This window comes from Psammomys obesus, unplaced genomic scaffold, assembly GCF_907164565.1.
Source record: "Psammomys obesus unplaced genomic scaffold, mPsaObe1.curated_primary_1811, whole genome shotgun sequence".
Taxonomy (NCBI): Eukaryota; Metazoa; Chordata; class Mammalia; order Rodentia; family Muridae; genus Psammomys; species Psammomys obesus.
In genome coordinates, this window is record NW_026585643.1 from 569,184 (window position 1) to 584,902 (window position 15,719).

At 44.3% G+C, this 15,719-nt stretch overlaps 1 protein-coding gene across 1 annotated transcript; it reads left to right on the top strand.

The window, feature by feature from the left end:
• Positions 1-6,709: 6,709 nt before the first annotated feature.
• On the top strand, positions 6,710-15,579 carry Oxa1l (OXA1L mitochondrial inner membrane protein). Its single transcript, XM_055615632.1, has 10 exons — positions 6,710-6,798; positions 7,194-7,343; positions 9,288-9,495; positions 13,539-13,682; positions 13,894-13,979; positions 14,161-14,325; positions 14,480-14,584; positions 14,687-14,849; positions 15,061-15,141; positions 15,224-15,579. Exons 1-10 carry the CDS (start codon positions 6,736-6,738, stop codon positions 15,355-15,357), a joined length of 1,299 nt encoding a protein of 432 aa, XP_055471607.1. The 5' UTR covers positions 6,710-6,735; the 3' UTR covers positions 15,358-15,579.
• The last annotated feature ends 140 nt before the right edge of the window (positions 15,580-15,719 follow it).

Genomic DNA, 15,719 nt, shown 5'->3' on the forward strand with positions numbered 1-15,719 from the left:
TGTCGGGGGTTGGTCAGGTGCACTGTGCACTCAGATACTGAATTCTGGGCCCTGAGATCTGGTTGCAATCCTGATACAGGCATTGTCACGTACATTGATCAATGTTGTGTAAACTTTGCTCCCCAGTTATCTCTGATTGGTGATTAAAGTTGCCAACAACCAATTACTGGGCAGAAGAGAGGTAGGTGGGACTTCTGTTCCTAGTGTTGGAGTCTCAGGTAGGCACCATACGGAAGAAGGAAGGGAAGAAAGAAGAAGAGGGAGAGAAAGGCCTGATGGAACAGAAACAGCCCAGGATGGACCAATATGGCAAGTAACTCAGGGCATGTGACTGTGAAGTAGCCAAACTAGCTTAGAGGATTAGAATAGATCATATCTGACCAGTTATTGAGCCAAAGCTCATTAATAAAGCTAATAAATCTCTGTTGTTTATTTGGGAGCTAGAGCTAGAGCGGGTGATTTTGAAATGCCTTTTAATATTCTTTTTTTTAGCATATTCTTGAATTATTTATTAAGAACAATAAGAATCTCAAAGAGGACTCCAATTTTCCTAATAAGAAAATGGTATGGACAAATGACAAGAGGGAGATTTAAATTCCTGCCTTCCATGTGACTCAGGAACATTTCCTGGTAATCCTCAAGAAAATTATTTTGAAAGAGACTGGGCCAGAATGTAGATCTAGCCAAAAGAACACTGAATATTGTTAGATCAGGATTTTTGATTGAGATGCTGTAAAAATGAGGAAGACTGAAATCAACATTGACAGAAAGAGAAAGCACAAGCAATGCCTCAAAGGACTACAGATGGGGAGCCAGGGTTCCATAGGAATCCAGGGTGGGGTTAAGGAGTAGGGGTGGAGGCAAGGGATCTAGAGCTTTTTTCTGAAAATGAGTTGTTGGGTAGAGACTTTTCTGGACCAGAAAGTTTAGTTTGGGTTGGGTTTCTTTACCAGAAGGGGTGGAGGCTCTTCTCAGGAGAGTGGAGATTCCTTAACTCAGGAGGCTATACAATCCTCTGGACTTCCTTATGAGAAGAGCAATTGTTCTTATTAGGAGAGAAAAAAAAAATATTCCTTAGATTATAGGCCCACACAGACCTTAAAGAATGAGCTTCACACATCATCATAAATCCATCCTTGTACTTACAAATTTGTGGCTTTTAAAAATTATTATTGTTGTTGTTGTTGTATAATATGTCTACATAATAAAAATCCAAACTCCAAAAAAATTCAGCATATTGCCGAAACTTGATGCCGTACAGAAATCATCTGTGAGCCTATAGTTCAATGAGGTGATAAGTAAAGCGCAGCACATGTAAACCCAGCTAAACAATCAATCACCAGGGTGTCATGTGGTCACTTCCTCTACTCTTTCCACTACCGCCTCCCCACCGAGGAGTGAGAGTTTATTCTGTCTCACAGTGAGAAGAACCCTTCCAATCATGGAGATGAAGGGATGGCAATAAAAACAGCCTGGACTGTGGCCCCTGTAAGAAAACAAAGAAAGGGGGATGCTAGCACTCAGCTGGCTTTTTCTCCTTCTCCAGTTCATGAGGAAGAGCTGCCCACATTCGGGACAGGCCTTCTGGAAAGGGAATGTATAATCTGTGGGGCATTTTCTAATCACCCACTCTAGTTCCCAAATAATGACACGAAGACCTATTATTGGATTTATTCAACAAGCTTTAAAGCACTAGAACTAGGCAGATATTCATTCATTCCAACGTTCTGTGCTAGTCTGGCTACATCCCAGCCATACTCCCCAAATTATTTGCCATATTGGTCCTACCTGGTCACTTCTGCTCCATCAGGTCAGTCACCATGGCTACATCTTTTCTTTCCCTCTTCTTCCTCTTCTCTCCCTACCTCGTGGTCCCTGAGACTCCTCATTACATCGGAAGTCCAACCTTCCATCTCCTCTACCCAGTCGTATGCTGTTCAGCTTCTTTATTAGTCAATCAGAGATAACTGGGAAGTAATATTTACACAACATTTATACAGGAGATTCTTCATTGAAAAGATGATGTGCATGCTTGGACTATAACCAGATCTCGAGCCACAAAAATCAGGAGCTGAATACACAATACATTAGACCAACCTCTAACACCTTTACCTTTCAATCAAATTTCTCTAGAAAAAAAAATCCCTCATGGACATATCCAAATATATACATCATCAAGACCCTAAGTGTTTCTTAATCTCTGTAACCTGCCATCAAAAGTAACCACCACAAGTCAACTTGGCACCCAAAATATCAGCTAGGAAAAAATTCATGAGAATAACATCCAATTTCCTTTAAAGGGGGTTGGGTAGGTTTTTGGTTGTTTTCTATGGCTACGAATTTTTACTGTCATTGGAAGATGGTTATAAATTATAAATCATCTTATTCAGAGGGAAAACAAGATTAGACTAAGGGATTTCTCTCCTTTCCTTTTTCTTTTCTCTATCTTTCTTAGATAAGGAGAAAAGGGGTTGAAAAGAAAGAAAGGGGAATACAGGGATATCTTATAGAAATAATAAGACAAAAGGTAGATTATTAAATCTACTCAAGGCTTTCTTTGCTATTCTCAAATAAGGTTATTTTTTAACTCTGGTATAGGATTTTGTATATTGATGCAAAAATAAGTATTTTTAATACATTGGTAAATTTTAGTATTAACCTTGATACAAATTCAAGGTTACTTCCAATATTTTTAAACAGCTATTACAAACTGTTTAAGGTATTATATAATGCAAATTAATTACTAGTTAATTAACTCATAGTCATGTAAGACACTAGTCTAATTTATCACAGGAGTATACATCCTAAGTTTAACAGATAGCCATGATTCTATAGATAGGTCGATAATAGAAAGTTAGGTAAGTCTTCAAAAACCTCAGAGACCTACAAAATATGGCATTTAAAAATGTTTTCATTATTTTAAAGATTCTTTGACAATGAGACATGTCATCTCCTGGCAGCACCCAGCCTACCTTAAAGAAGATATGAGCATAAAGAACCTCCATATGGAGATGGCTTCAAATGTGGCAAGCCAGCCACTCTGGTAAGGAAAATACCCTCACTTCACAACAGACAGAATTCTGCCAAAAATGGGCAAGCTTAAATGCAGGACAAGTTGACTGCTGAACTTTGCCAAGACAGGGTAAGCAAGTCCTAAATAGTTCCTGCTTCATATATATATGTCTGTCAGAAAGCTGAAGATGATGCTGCAATGTTATAGTTTTGGGTGACTATTCGGGCAGCTGTCTTGTCAATTTTTTATTTTTTTGCAAGTTGCTAACATGAACTTCCTATTTACTCCAGTAATTAATTTTATTCCTTCTCAAGTCTCTGGTAGGGTTGAAGACCAAATAGATATATTTCCACAATTAAGCTTAAGTTGTTTAGAATTTAAGAAAATGTTTTCATATACGTAATACCAATAAGGATAAAAGTTAATTTAGGTATAGAACTCTAAACTTGTCAAAATAGAATAGATAATCAAATACTTTCTAAGTTGCCAAATGCACATGGACTGGATGTTGTACATGTAAATCTCACCTAATAGTTTTCATAACTGTTTTACTATTATTATTATTATTATTATTATTATTATTATTATTATTATTATTGTATTAAAAGAAAAGAAGTGTTTTATTGGATTTAAAGGGGAAAATGTTGGCATAATGTTCTTGTGGAATGTGCTCAATTTTTCCTTGTTCGTTCAAATGCTGATTTCTCTACCCCACTGTCTGGTTTCAATCCAGAAATTGCACTGTGATGTTTATTCTAGGCATCACCTGTCTCAAGTTTGTGTAAACATTCCACCATTTGTTCTCTGTATTTTCAATAAAACAACCAGCCAATGCTGTGCAATGGAGAGAATAGGGTGGGACATCCTGGTCCAGACGGGAGGAGAGAGAACCCAGTGGGAGGAGTAGGAAAGCAGAGATGGGCAGGAGAGGACTTGGAACCATGAGGAGAGATGAACCAGACCTATGATATGACTAACAGCAAGTATAATGTGGAAAATCTGAATGGGAGGAAACTATGTGGGCTTGGAGGTTTAGGATGGAGTAATCATTGCCAAGCATTGTGCTCTAGGTTAATTAAACAAAGCCTAGTCTCTGTGTGGTGATTTGGGTATACAGCTGGCTTAGGAATAACTGCTGTATAACTAAAAGATAAATCAATAATAAATATTAATAACCCACAACACACACAAATAACCCAAAACACACACACCATAATATTTTATTCCTGGCCCTTAAGTCTTATATTCATCTAATTCAGAACTCTTTTAGTCCATCCCTGAGAATCCCTTAAGTCCTACAGCTACAGCATTGATCAAAAGTCTAAATTCAGAGTGTTCTTGGAGAATCAAGGTATTCGTTTAACTTTGAGTCAGCTTACATGTTACATGAGTGTAAGTACTGGCAACTTAAGATGTCACCTGGACAAAACTGCAGCAGCCTCTGTGTGTTTTAGGTGACTGTTCTCCAGAAAGATACGCTAAAGGTTTGTTGTTGTACCATCTTTGCACTATCAGGCAGTATCTTGGAATGAGTGTTTTTCCCATGGATACTTAAGGTTGAAGTAGGGTTATTTGGGAGCAGTTCTTCTTTCCTCTCTTCCTGAGCCAGGGTCTGACTCTGCACCCCAGGCTGTCCTGTAACATACTTTGCAGTCCAGGCTAGCCTCACACTGTGAACTCTTTCCTCAGCTTCTCTTCTGGGATTATAGGCAAGATTTGCCATGCTCATTAGGTTTTCAGTTCCTACCCTGGTGCCTTCTAATTTATGTGGTTTGGGTGCTGTGCTTGCATGTATGTTGTGTACCACACACATGCCTAGTGCCCACTGAGGCCAGGAGAAGATGTCAGTTCCCTGGAACTAGAGTTATATGTGGTTGTGAGCTGCCATGTGGGTGCTAGGAACTGAATCCAGCTCCTCTGCAAGAGCAGCGAGTACTTTTAACACTGAGACCCCCACTGATAAACTTGTTTATGTTTATTTACTCCATGATTTTAAAATATCAAGCACTAGTGACTTCAAGGTTATTTATTCTAAAGAATATTCTAATAAAATTAGAAAAGTTTAACAGAAAATACACAAAATCAATTGTGATTCTTACACAATTCTGTAAATACCTTTTTAAAAAAAACACTAAGTGATACTTTTGTTTTGTTTTGTTTTGTTTTGTTTTGTTTTGTTTTGAGATGGGGTTTCTCTGTGTAACATTGACCTTCGTGTAGACCAGCTTGACCTCAAACTCAGAGCTCTACCTGCATCTGCCTCCTGGAAGATTAAAGGCGTGATCTACCACCACCCAGCCTAAACTATATTCTTTAAATGGGTGAATTGTATAGAATGTGAATTATGTCTTTAAAACACTGTTACAGGGGCTGGAGAGAGGGCTCAGTAGATAAAGCACTAGCTTTGCAAGCATGAGGATCAGATTTCAGATCCCTAGAATGCATATAAAAACTGAGCAAGCATCGCAACTGCCTGTAACCCCAGCACCTAAGGAGACAGAGAGAGCAGACATTAGGGTAAGCTGGCTAGCTGGACTAGCTGAAATTGATCAGCTGCAGGTTCAGCAATAGCCCCTGCCTCAATAAATAGAGAATGACTGAGGAAGATAACCAATATACCCATGCATGTATGTACACACCTAAGAACATGCACACACACATACACATGAGATTTTTTAAGTTAAAAAAAAAATCTATCAGATAAACTTTAAGTCTTTATTTCCCCAGAGTATCTGTATTTTCTATCCAGTAACATATAAAGAACTATATAAAATCAGCTTCCTTCTTTCTAAGCAGTAATTTTTTTTTATTTTTTTTTTTTAAGATGAACTCTTTGTAAACCAGGCTGGCCTTGAACTCACCTGATGTAGGGACCATCTCCCTACATCAGCTTCCTCCTTAGTGCTGGGCCATACCCAGCTTGCTTTGCCTTAAGCCATAGGGGAGCTTTCAGTTTCAAGATATACACAACCAAGCCTACAAATAGGTGACAACAAGCTTGAAACAGCAGGTCCATGACGTCAAGTTCAACGTTCATCGTTAGTCTTATTTCGTCACAGCTACAATCATTTCCTGGAAGCTGCCCTCCCTATAGTTTTGTCAGATTCCAGGCTGCTTTCGAATTTCGTTGGATCCGTAATTACATATTATCTTGCAATAAGAATCGGGTGTCATTGGACTTGAAAAAACCCAAACCACGCACAGATAGAAGGTTTTCTTTTGGCTTTCCTGGTTTGCCTGTCGGTGGGGTTGCTTCTGTTTTGGGGATTTGTTTCTTTTCGTGAGGGGCTCTCATTCTGTAGTCCAAGCTGGCTTTAAACACACTAGGTAACCCAGATTTACCTCCAACTCCCAACAATCCTCCTGCCTCACCTCCCAAATGCTGGAAGTATGGACGTGAGGCACCATTCCAAGCGTGAAGGCTATTTTTAACCCAAGAAAACAGGACAATTACGACTTAGAAAATGGAAGGGAAAGCGGGAAATATGCCGTGTTTGCACTGACACTTAACAGCGGTCACCAGCGTGTGTCTTAGCCTCCATCTCTGAGCGAACTTGTCGGAGCTCCTCAGTCACTTCAAATAGGATCGCCTCGCTCCATTCTCCCTCACTACCCGATCTGCGACGACCGCGCTGACCTCCTGCCCATTTCCAAAATGGCCTCTCCGGCAGCGTCAAGGTTGTGAGTGCGCACGCGCGAACGGAAGTTCCCTTCCCGGCAAGATGGCGCTGACTTTAGTGTGCGGTCGTCCGCTGCTCCTGCGCTTCCTACGGCCCCAGCGCTCGGTAAGGTCCTGTCCGTAGCGCCGGGACGCTGCTGCCCTGTCCCTGTCACCTGAGCTGAGGTCATGAGCAGACCCTGAGCTGGTCACCTGCGTGTCATGACCTCGGGTCGCGTGAGGACACGGCAGGGTTACGTGCAGGGGTTGATGGCCGAGTTCCTCGGTGGCCGTCTGGGAACCGCCTTCGAGCCGTGACCTCTGGGCCCCGTCGCTGGGCTTCGGCAACGGGATGCGGGAGAGCAGGGGCCGAGCTGCGCCCTGCGCTCTCCAGTGCACGCCTTCGGGGCCTGCAGTCAGGGCGAGCAGAACAGCAGCGTCCCGACCGCTGCAGCAGGCGGTCCGCGGGAGAGGGGGCTCGGCTCGGGCTCGAGGGCTCCCCTTACCCTCTCACACGGTCAGTTCCACAGCGTCGCAGGGTCCCTGAAGCCGCTGGCCGCCGAGGTCCTCGTCGCAGCCCGCCCGGGCAGCGGGCGGACACGCTATGCCCTCCTCGCCGCCCTAAGTCCGCGCTGCATCAGTACTTCTGCCACTGTCTCGGCAGAAGCCCAGGTAAGAGGTTCCCACCAACTGTAGGAGCGCTGCTTCTTGGCCCGTTTCTTTTGCTCTGTTGTTTGTTGTTTTGTTTTGCGGTAGGGAGTGAATGTATAGCAGAGTTCTTTTTCACGCTCCACGCAGCTCCTCATCCTATTAGCCTCTTCGTTTGGAATAGGAACACATTCCCAGTCAACCCAGCGGGAAATGCTTGAAAGTACACGAGAAATTGGTGGGGGGCAGGCTAGATGACCCAGCAGTACAAAAGTCCTTGCCATGCAACCCTGATAGCCTGAGTGCCAGTCCTGGAACCCAAGTGAAGGTAGAGCCGCTTGTGGCACAGTCCCTCTAATCCCGGCACTTGGGAGGCAGAGGCGGACAGACCTCTGAGTTCGAAACCAGTCTGGTCAACATAGCAAGTCGGGGCCACCTAGTAAGACTCTGTCTCAAAAAAATAAAATAAAGGAGAAAGGTGAGAACTGGCTCCACAAAGTTGGTCTCTGACTTTCACACGTGCTTGACATGCGTGCCTATGCACAATAAAAATAAGCTGATTTAAATTTTGTATTATATTCAAGACACTGATTGCCATTGTGGTGGCAAGCCTGTAATGTGAAATGTAATTATGTCTTCGTACTTGTATACTAAATATATGTGATTCTGTGAACAGTTTCTTAGAAGACTAAATAGGGTTTTTCTCTTAAAGATTTATCCTATTGTGTGTATGTGTGTGACTGTGTACCATGGGCACCAGAAGAGGGCATCAGAGATCCTGGAGCTGGAGTTAGAGGTGGTTGTGTGCTGGCTTACAAGGGTCCTGGGAACTGAAAGTGGATCCTCTGCAAGGGTTTTTAATCCCTGAGCCATCTCTTGGGGATGTACTCAATAATAGAGTTTGTGGTTAGCATGTTCAAGGCCAGCCTGAACTGTAGAGCAATCAAGATCCTGCCTCCAAAACTACCTCCTCACCCCCACCTATCCCTACCCCCACTACCATGAAAAAAAAAAAAAAAAAAAAAAACTTGAGTTGACATAAAGAGAACTGTGGGCTGAGGGCTAGCTCGGTCAGTGGTCTGTGTACTTGGCCAGATGTGTGTGTGAGTCCCTGAGTTCAGTTTCCAGCACACAACTAAAGTATTCTTGTAGGAAGAATTTCAGAGTTTTGGTTTCATTTAAAAACACAGAAATATATAAATATGTTTTTGTTTTAATCCCAGGTGTGGGAATATGGAGCTGCTTCACAGCAGCTGACTATGATTTGCCTTGTGCTGTGGCTGGGGCATGATTTTGCCAGCTGCAGATAGTTTCTGTGATTGTGTGACATTTGGAATTATGGGGACTTCTCAGGGGTTATATAAATGCTAGGACCCCCGAGGGGCATTGTTGTTGGTTGGTTGGTGGTTGCTGTTGGTCGCTGTTGGTTGTTGTTTGTGAAGTAGTTGCTGGCAAAGAAGAAATTAGATATCCTGACATTGAAGATCAAACTTGCCCAAAGGAGCTCAAAGCCTGTAATCACCAGAAAGTAGTCTCATAATAATGTCACCCCCTTTCCTCTTTATCCTTTTTTCTCTCCTGTCTAGCGTTGGGGGGTTGAAAGGGTGGAAGAGAAGGGGCAGGGAAGGGAGGAAGAAAGAAGAACCCGCAGAGCAGCTAAGCCGGCTATACATGCTAAGTACTGCAGTTTCAGAATATGGGAAGGATGGTTGACCATGAAGCCCAAGTGACTGAAATCTGGGAAGCTTGATGTAGGAAGCTAGTTTCCTGCCAGAAGGGAAGCCATGAGACACTCTTAAGGTTCTTTTATGCTGGTGACAAAAATAATATCCCTTGAAAGCAGGGATGTATGGACACATTGGCCATCCTGGAAGAACAAGAAAATTTAGGCCGGGAGGGGTTAGTATAAGGGATCCTTCTCTTTTGTTTGGCCCACTTATGATGCTTGATCTCATTTCTCACCTCCAGGCACCTCCTCCTCTTCCTGCAACCTCCATCCCTGCTGCAGTACCTGAGGTGGCTTCTGGACAAGCTGCAGATGTGGTCCAGTGTGCTGCAGAACAGAGCTTCTCTGAACTGGGGCTTGGGGGTGTCACCCCAGTGGGGCTCATCCAGAACCTCCTGGAATTTATGCATGTTGACCTAGGCCTACCTTGGTGGGGCGCCATTGCCACGTGTAAGTGTACATCCTGAGAAAGAGCAGTGGAGATGGGGGCAGAACCTCAACAGCGGCAGCGCCGTGGGTGGATTAAGGGAATGGGTGCAGAAGTTTAGAGGTCAGAAAGCAGACGATTCGAAAAGGATGGTACACTCGACTTTTAGTTCCTAACGAGAATTAGAAAAACACTTGTGTGATTCAAAAGGTACAGTATCCGAGCATGAGCTGAGAGCTGGAGGAAGAAGGGAACCATATTGAAAGTAGTAAAGCTCCTCTGACTAAGCAGAATAGAAGGGTGGGTCAGGTATTTATGCACAAAACCAGCTGGGCTACATAGTAGGACCCTATCAAAAAAACAAAATTGTCTAGACTTTAAGCATTTGTCTGCCCCCAGTGCTTGGGAGGTAGAGGCAGGAGGGTCAGAGTGCAGGCATCCTTGGTTAAATAAAGAGTTCAAGGCTAGCCTTTACCCTAGTCACTGTGCTGTGGCTGTGAAGAGACAGCAAGATCACAGCAACTCTTACAAAGGAAAGCATCTAACTGGTGATTTGTTTACACTCTCAAGGGGTTTAGGCCATTATCATCGTCTCAGAGAGCATGGTGGCATGAGGGCAGCCATGGTGAGAGTTCTCTCTCTCTCTCTCTCTCACGTAGCTGAGAGCTACGTCCTGATTCATAGGCAGCAGAAAGAAGTCATCAGGCCTGGAGTGTGGGCTTTTTGAAACCTCAGAGCCCACCCCAGTGACAGACACACTTCCCCCAATCCCCTAATCCCACTCAAATAGTGCTACATCCAATAAATCTGATGATTTAGCATTCAAACATAAAACCCTTTGGAGGCCATTTCTCCACCCCAAGACAGGGTTTCTCTGTGTAGCCCTGGCTGTCCTGAACTCGCTTCATGGACCAGGCTGGCCTCAAACTCAAAAAGATCCACCTGCCTCTGCCTCCTGAGTTCTGGGATTACAGGCGTGTGCCACTGTGCCCAGCTCAGAGGCCATTCTTACTCAAGCCACTCTGCCTGAGCTATATGAAACTGCCTTTCAAAAGCTTCAGTTGAGCTAAGCGTGGGGGTGTACACCATTAATCCCAGACTGGGGAAGGGGCACAGAGACTAGAGGATTGTAGAAGGAACTTTTATTTTCCTGTTTTATGTCTGAGGGGCTTACTGCATCTGTCGGCTAACCTAGGCCTAGAACACTTTCAGCCTCTGAGACTTACTACCTAATAAGCTCACCCTTGGGAGACTTGGATAGCTCTATTGATAAGGCTCCTGAGCCGGAATCTGAGAGCCCAGGGTTCAGTTCCCTGGAAGTTCAAGAGTGGCTCAGACTGTGGCTCAGAATTCAAACAAAAGAGAGCATTGAGAAAAAGAAAACGGGGCTGGACAGATGGCTCAGCCATTAAAAGCTAGGCTCACAACCAAAAATATAAGAAAAATTAAATAAGCTTACACTTTCTTGTTCTTAACTGAGCTCTGGGCTAGCTGTTTCAATTCAGCTCTTCTGGCTTAAACTCCTCTCCCAGCTAATTTATTCAATCCGGCTTTTTTCTTGGCCTCTGAATTGCTCTGCTTGGCCTCAAACTAACTCCCAGCAATCTTTTATAATCTCCCAGTTCTTTCTCATTCTCTGGCTTTTTCTGTGTCTAGTTTGTTCTCTCTGTAAAACTCTCCCGGTAAAACTGCCTCCTCTCTCCTCATTCTCTGTGTTGCTCCCTCAAGTAGCTTTCTTTGCCTCATGAAAGTTGGGCATATCCTATTCTGTCAAATCTTTCTGTGTTTCATCACTTTTTCTGCCACTCAATTAAACATTACTTTCAAACATGGCTTTCTTCTACAAACTAACTTCACCTTCATTGTTTGAAGTTAAAGGTATATACCACCATGCCTGGATCTAACCTTTTCTTTACCTGATACTTGCTCTATACCAGGCTGGCCTTGAACTCTTATTTACTTGACTGTCTCCTGGATTTAAGGCTTGTTTGTATTCCAGCCGGATCACATAGACCTAGAAGGTCTTTGGATGTGATCTCTTGCCAGAACAGCCATGTTCTGAATTAAAATTTCTCTACAGAGGATCTCTATGAATTTGAGGCCAGCCTAGTCTACATAGCAAGTTCCAGAACAGCAAAGGTAACAGAAACCCTTAGGGGTAGGGGGTACTGTGGGGTTTTTTTGTCTTGTTTTTGTTTTTTTAAGAGTTACTTATTTGCCTGCTCACCAGAAGAGGGGCACCAGATCTCATTATAAATGGTTGTGACCCACCGCGTGGTTGCTGGAAATTGAACTCAGGACCTTTGGAAGATCAGCTAGTGCTCTTAACCTCTGAGCCATCTCTCCAGCCCTGTTTTGTTTTTTTAGGGAAGGGACAAAGCGAAGACGACTCAGTGATTAAAAGCACAGGTGCTTTTGTAAAGAACCCAGGTTCTATTCCCAGCACCCACAGGGTGGGTAACTCCCAACTGTCTAACTCCAGTTCCAGGGACTCTGATGCCTTTTTGGCCTTCAAGAGCATACAGACAGGCAAAACACTCATGCACATTAAATGGAAATAAATACTTTTCCTTTATTTTATATGTATGAACGTCTGCGTGCATGTCTGTGCACCTCATTCATATAATGCCAGAATCCAGCGACCTTGCAACTGCTAGGCAAGTGTCCTACCACTAAGCCAAATTCCCAAGACCCTTAGTTTTCTAGTGTTTTTTTAAAGATTAATTGTAGTGTACACATTTGGGAATGTATTTCCCTATAAATATACACATTTGCCTGCAGAAGCCAAGTCATTGGATTCCTCGGAGCTGGGGCTACAGTCAATTGTGAACCACCTCATGTGGGTCCTGGGAACCAAACTTGGGTCCCCTGCAAAAAAGCAATTACTGAACCACTGAGCACTCTCTCCAGCCTACCCCCTGGATTTTTTTTTTTGAAGTAAGATCTTAACTGTGTAGGCCAGAACTGTTCTCTTGATACTCTGTGCTGAGATTAGAAGCATGAGCTACCACTGAAACCAATTTCAGTGCCTTGCTGATTACACTAAGGATACGAACAGGTAAAACATGCCTGTTACTTGAGGGATCTGGCGGACCTACTTCTTTCTAGTCTTTGACCCTCAGCCATCTGGGTTTTGCTAAAAATCACCTCACTGTAACTGCTGGCAGTGGCATTACTAAATCTCCTTTTCTCATTCTACTTAATCTTTGTATGTTAGACATGTTAAAGCTTAAAGGCTCTCCTTGGCTTTTGTGAAGCTTTTGCTATGGTTTCCACCTGATTTCTTGTTTTTCTGACCACACCTGCTCATATTTGTTACCTGATACTCCACCTTTCTACAACCTGGGTTGTTTCTTTAGTTTCTTCTTAGCCCAGACCCACTTACATGTCTACAGAGAGCATAAGCTAATTATCTGTTAGAATGCCCGGTAGGCAGGCGTGTAAGGAAAGGGGAAAGTTAAAGCACTGATATGTGGTGGGTGACTACTCTAGGGACTTGGAAAACTGACTTTGCAGCTTTGTATGATGGCACATATGTGTATTGATAGCACTTGTGAGGCTGAGGAAAGAAGAGCATACATTCAAGTCCAGCTCATACATACCATGACCCTCCAGAAATGAAATCACATTTCAGTCTAAGACTCAGCGTTCTGTAGAGGTGCTGAACAGGGTGAAGGGTCTAGGTAAATGTTTTTCCTTTACCGAGAGTAAATTAGTTTGTTTATTTTCATCTATACTTAACAGAAGTTTCCACTTATAGTAGAAAAGTTTGAAGGCCATTGAAGTACAAAAGGAACTTTTGCTTGGTGATAGTGGTGGTGGTTTTTAATGGAAATAAACAAGATCCCTGCCCCTCTACCTAGAAAAGTTACACTGAATTTGTATTCTACCACAGTGGTCTGAGCCTTGAAGAGCTAGGTGTGCCCTGTACTTCCATCTGGGCCCCTTGGGTGAGAGCCACAGTGTGGAACGGACTGGAGGAAGTCTTGGAGTGAGGACCTGAAACCTTCAGCCTTCCAGCTGTGGCAGCTTTTAATTTCACTTTAAGCCTATGTCTATTTTCCAGGTACGATCCTTGCCCGAATCCTTGTGTTTCCTCTCATTGTGAAGGGCCAGCGAGAGGCAGCCAAGATCCACAACCACATGCCAGAGATACAGAAGTTTTCCGCAAGAATCAGAGAGGCCAAGTTGGCAGGAGACCAGACTGAGTGTGAGTTCATTACAGGGAAAGTACGGGAGAGAAGCACATTTGTCCTTGAGACATTCTTCCGGGGTCGGGGGACCACAGGTGCTACAGTTGGGCAGTTTTCATTAATCCGAGGCTTTATCCATTCCTTGGAAACTTCATGAACCCAAGAAGAGGTGGTTCATCTTCACTGATGTCACTCTTAACCCGGTGATTCATTTCCCTCCTGTCACAGCTTACAAGGCTTCCTTAGAGATGCTGCGCTATCAGAAAATGCATGATATCAAACTCTTCAGAACTCTCATTCTACCTCTCACTCAGGTGAGCAAAATGTTCCCCTGCTAATTCATTCTGAACGCATCAAGTTGTCTCCTGTTTCCCATGTCCCCAGATTCCCATAAAAACAGGTGACGGCGATATGCGTGGCTTTTAGTGATGGGTTATATATAAAGATGCACCTCCTGTTAGGCGTGCTGGCTGACTGTTTTATCCTGGCTGACAGGCCCCCGTCTTCCTCTCTTTCTTCATTGCCTTGAGAGAGATGGCCAACCTGCCTGTGCCCAGCCTCCAGACAGGTGGGCTCTGGTGGTTCCAAGATCTCACAGTGTCCGATCCTATCTACGTCCTGCCGCTGGTAGTCACTGCCACAATGTGGGCTGTCCTTGAGGTAAGCTGGGGCTGGTGGAGTGCTGGCCTGCCGGTAAGCAGGGAGGAGGGATGGAATGGCATGCAGAATGTACACCTTCCATTCCCTGGAGAAGCGAAGTTGGTGGGTCAGGCATTGGAATTTACTGTGCTTTTCCTCAACTCCCTCTTGACAGCTAGGCGCTGAGACAGGTATGCAGAGCTCTGACCTCCAGTTCATGAGGAATGTTCTCAGGGTGATGCCCCTAGCGGTCTTGCCGGTGACCATCCACTTCCCCTCGGTAGGTAATGGCTTTGTGGCTGCCTCCAGGTCCTTCCACTTAGTGCCTCTGAGCAAGCTGACTGGGCTCGCAGCCCTGAGCACCTTCTCTTCGTTCATGCAGGCAGTGTTCATGTACTGGCTGTCCTCCAATGTCTTCTCCCTTTGCCAAGTGGCCTGCCTCCGGGTTCCAGCTGTGCGCACAGTGCTTAAGATCCCCCAGCGCGTTGTACATGACCTTGACAAGTTGCCTCCTAAGGAAGGCTTTTTGAAGAGCTTTAAAACAGGTAAGGGGTTGTGGGGAGGGCCTGGAATCCCAGCCAGCCCAAGGCCAAAGCAGGATTGTACTACCTAGCCAACCTAGTCTACATAGTGGGCTCAAGACCAGCCTGGGCTATGGAACTTGAGACTTTTCTCAAAAGGGAAGGAGCAGGGGTTTCAGGACCAGGAGAAAGTAACCTAAAAAATGAGAGAGAAATTTATTTTCTCCTCACCCAGGCTGGAAAAATGCCGAAATTGCACATCAGCTCCGAGAGCGTGAGCAGCGAATGCAGAAACACTTGGACCTAGCTGCCAGAGGTAAGAAGACCTTTCGGGCTAAATACTGTCTTCCATTTCTTCTTTCTCTTCGTTCACTGAGATTTGTTCCCTCTTCCCCCAGGTCCCTTACGACAGACTTTTACCCACAACCCTCTGCTACAGCATGATCCAAGTCACCCTCCCAATACTCCCGGCAGCAACAGCAGCAGCAGCAAACCAAAGCCAAAGCAGCCTTGGCGTGACACACTCGGCTGACATATTTTATGCTCATCCTGATCAGAACTGTACCTCTTCATGGACTCCTCCAAACAGACTTGATACTATGTCCTTGCCCCAGACCTGGACACTATGGGCTTTGGAAGTGTTCATTTTAAAAATTGTTTCCACTACAGACTCGTACTTGTGTGTATAAAGAGCCCTGGAGAGCCAAGTGACCTTCCCATCCATGGAGTTAGTAAACTTCTTTCTTGTCTGGGCTTTTTTTGGTATTCGTTAAATGAAAGGGGAGTTGTGCTTCAGAACACACACATGGTGGAAATGGTTCCCCATGCTAGCTCTTGCTCTTGGGAAGGATCTTCATGTCTTATCCTGGACTTCAAACTCAGACCTCTCCCTCC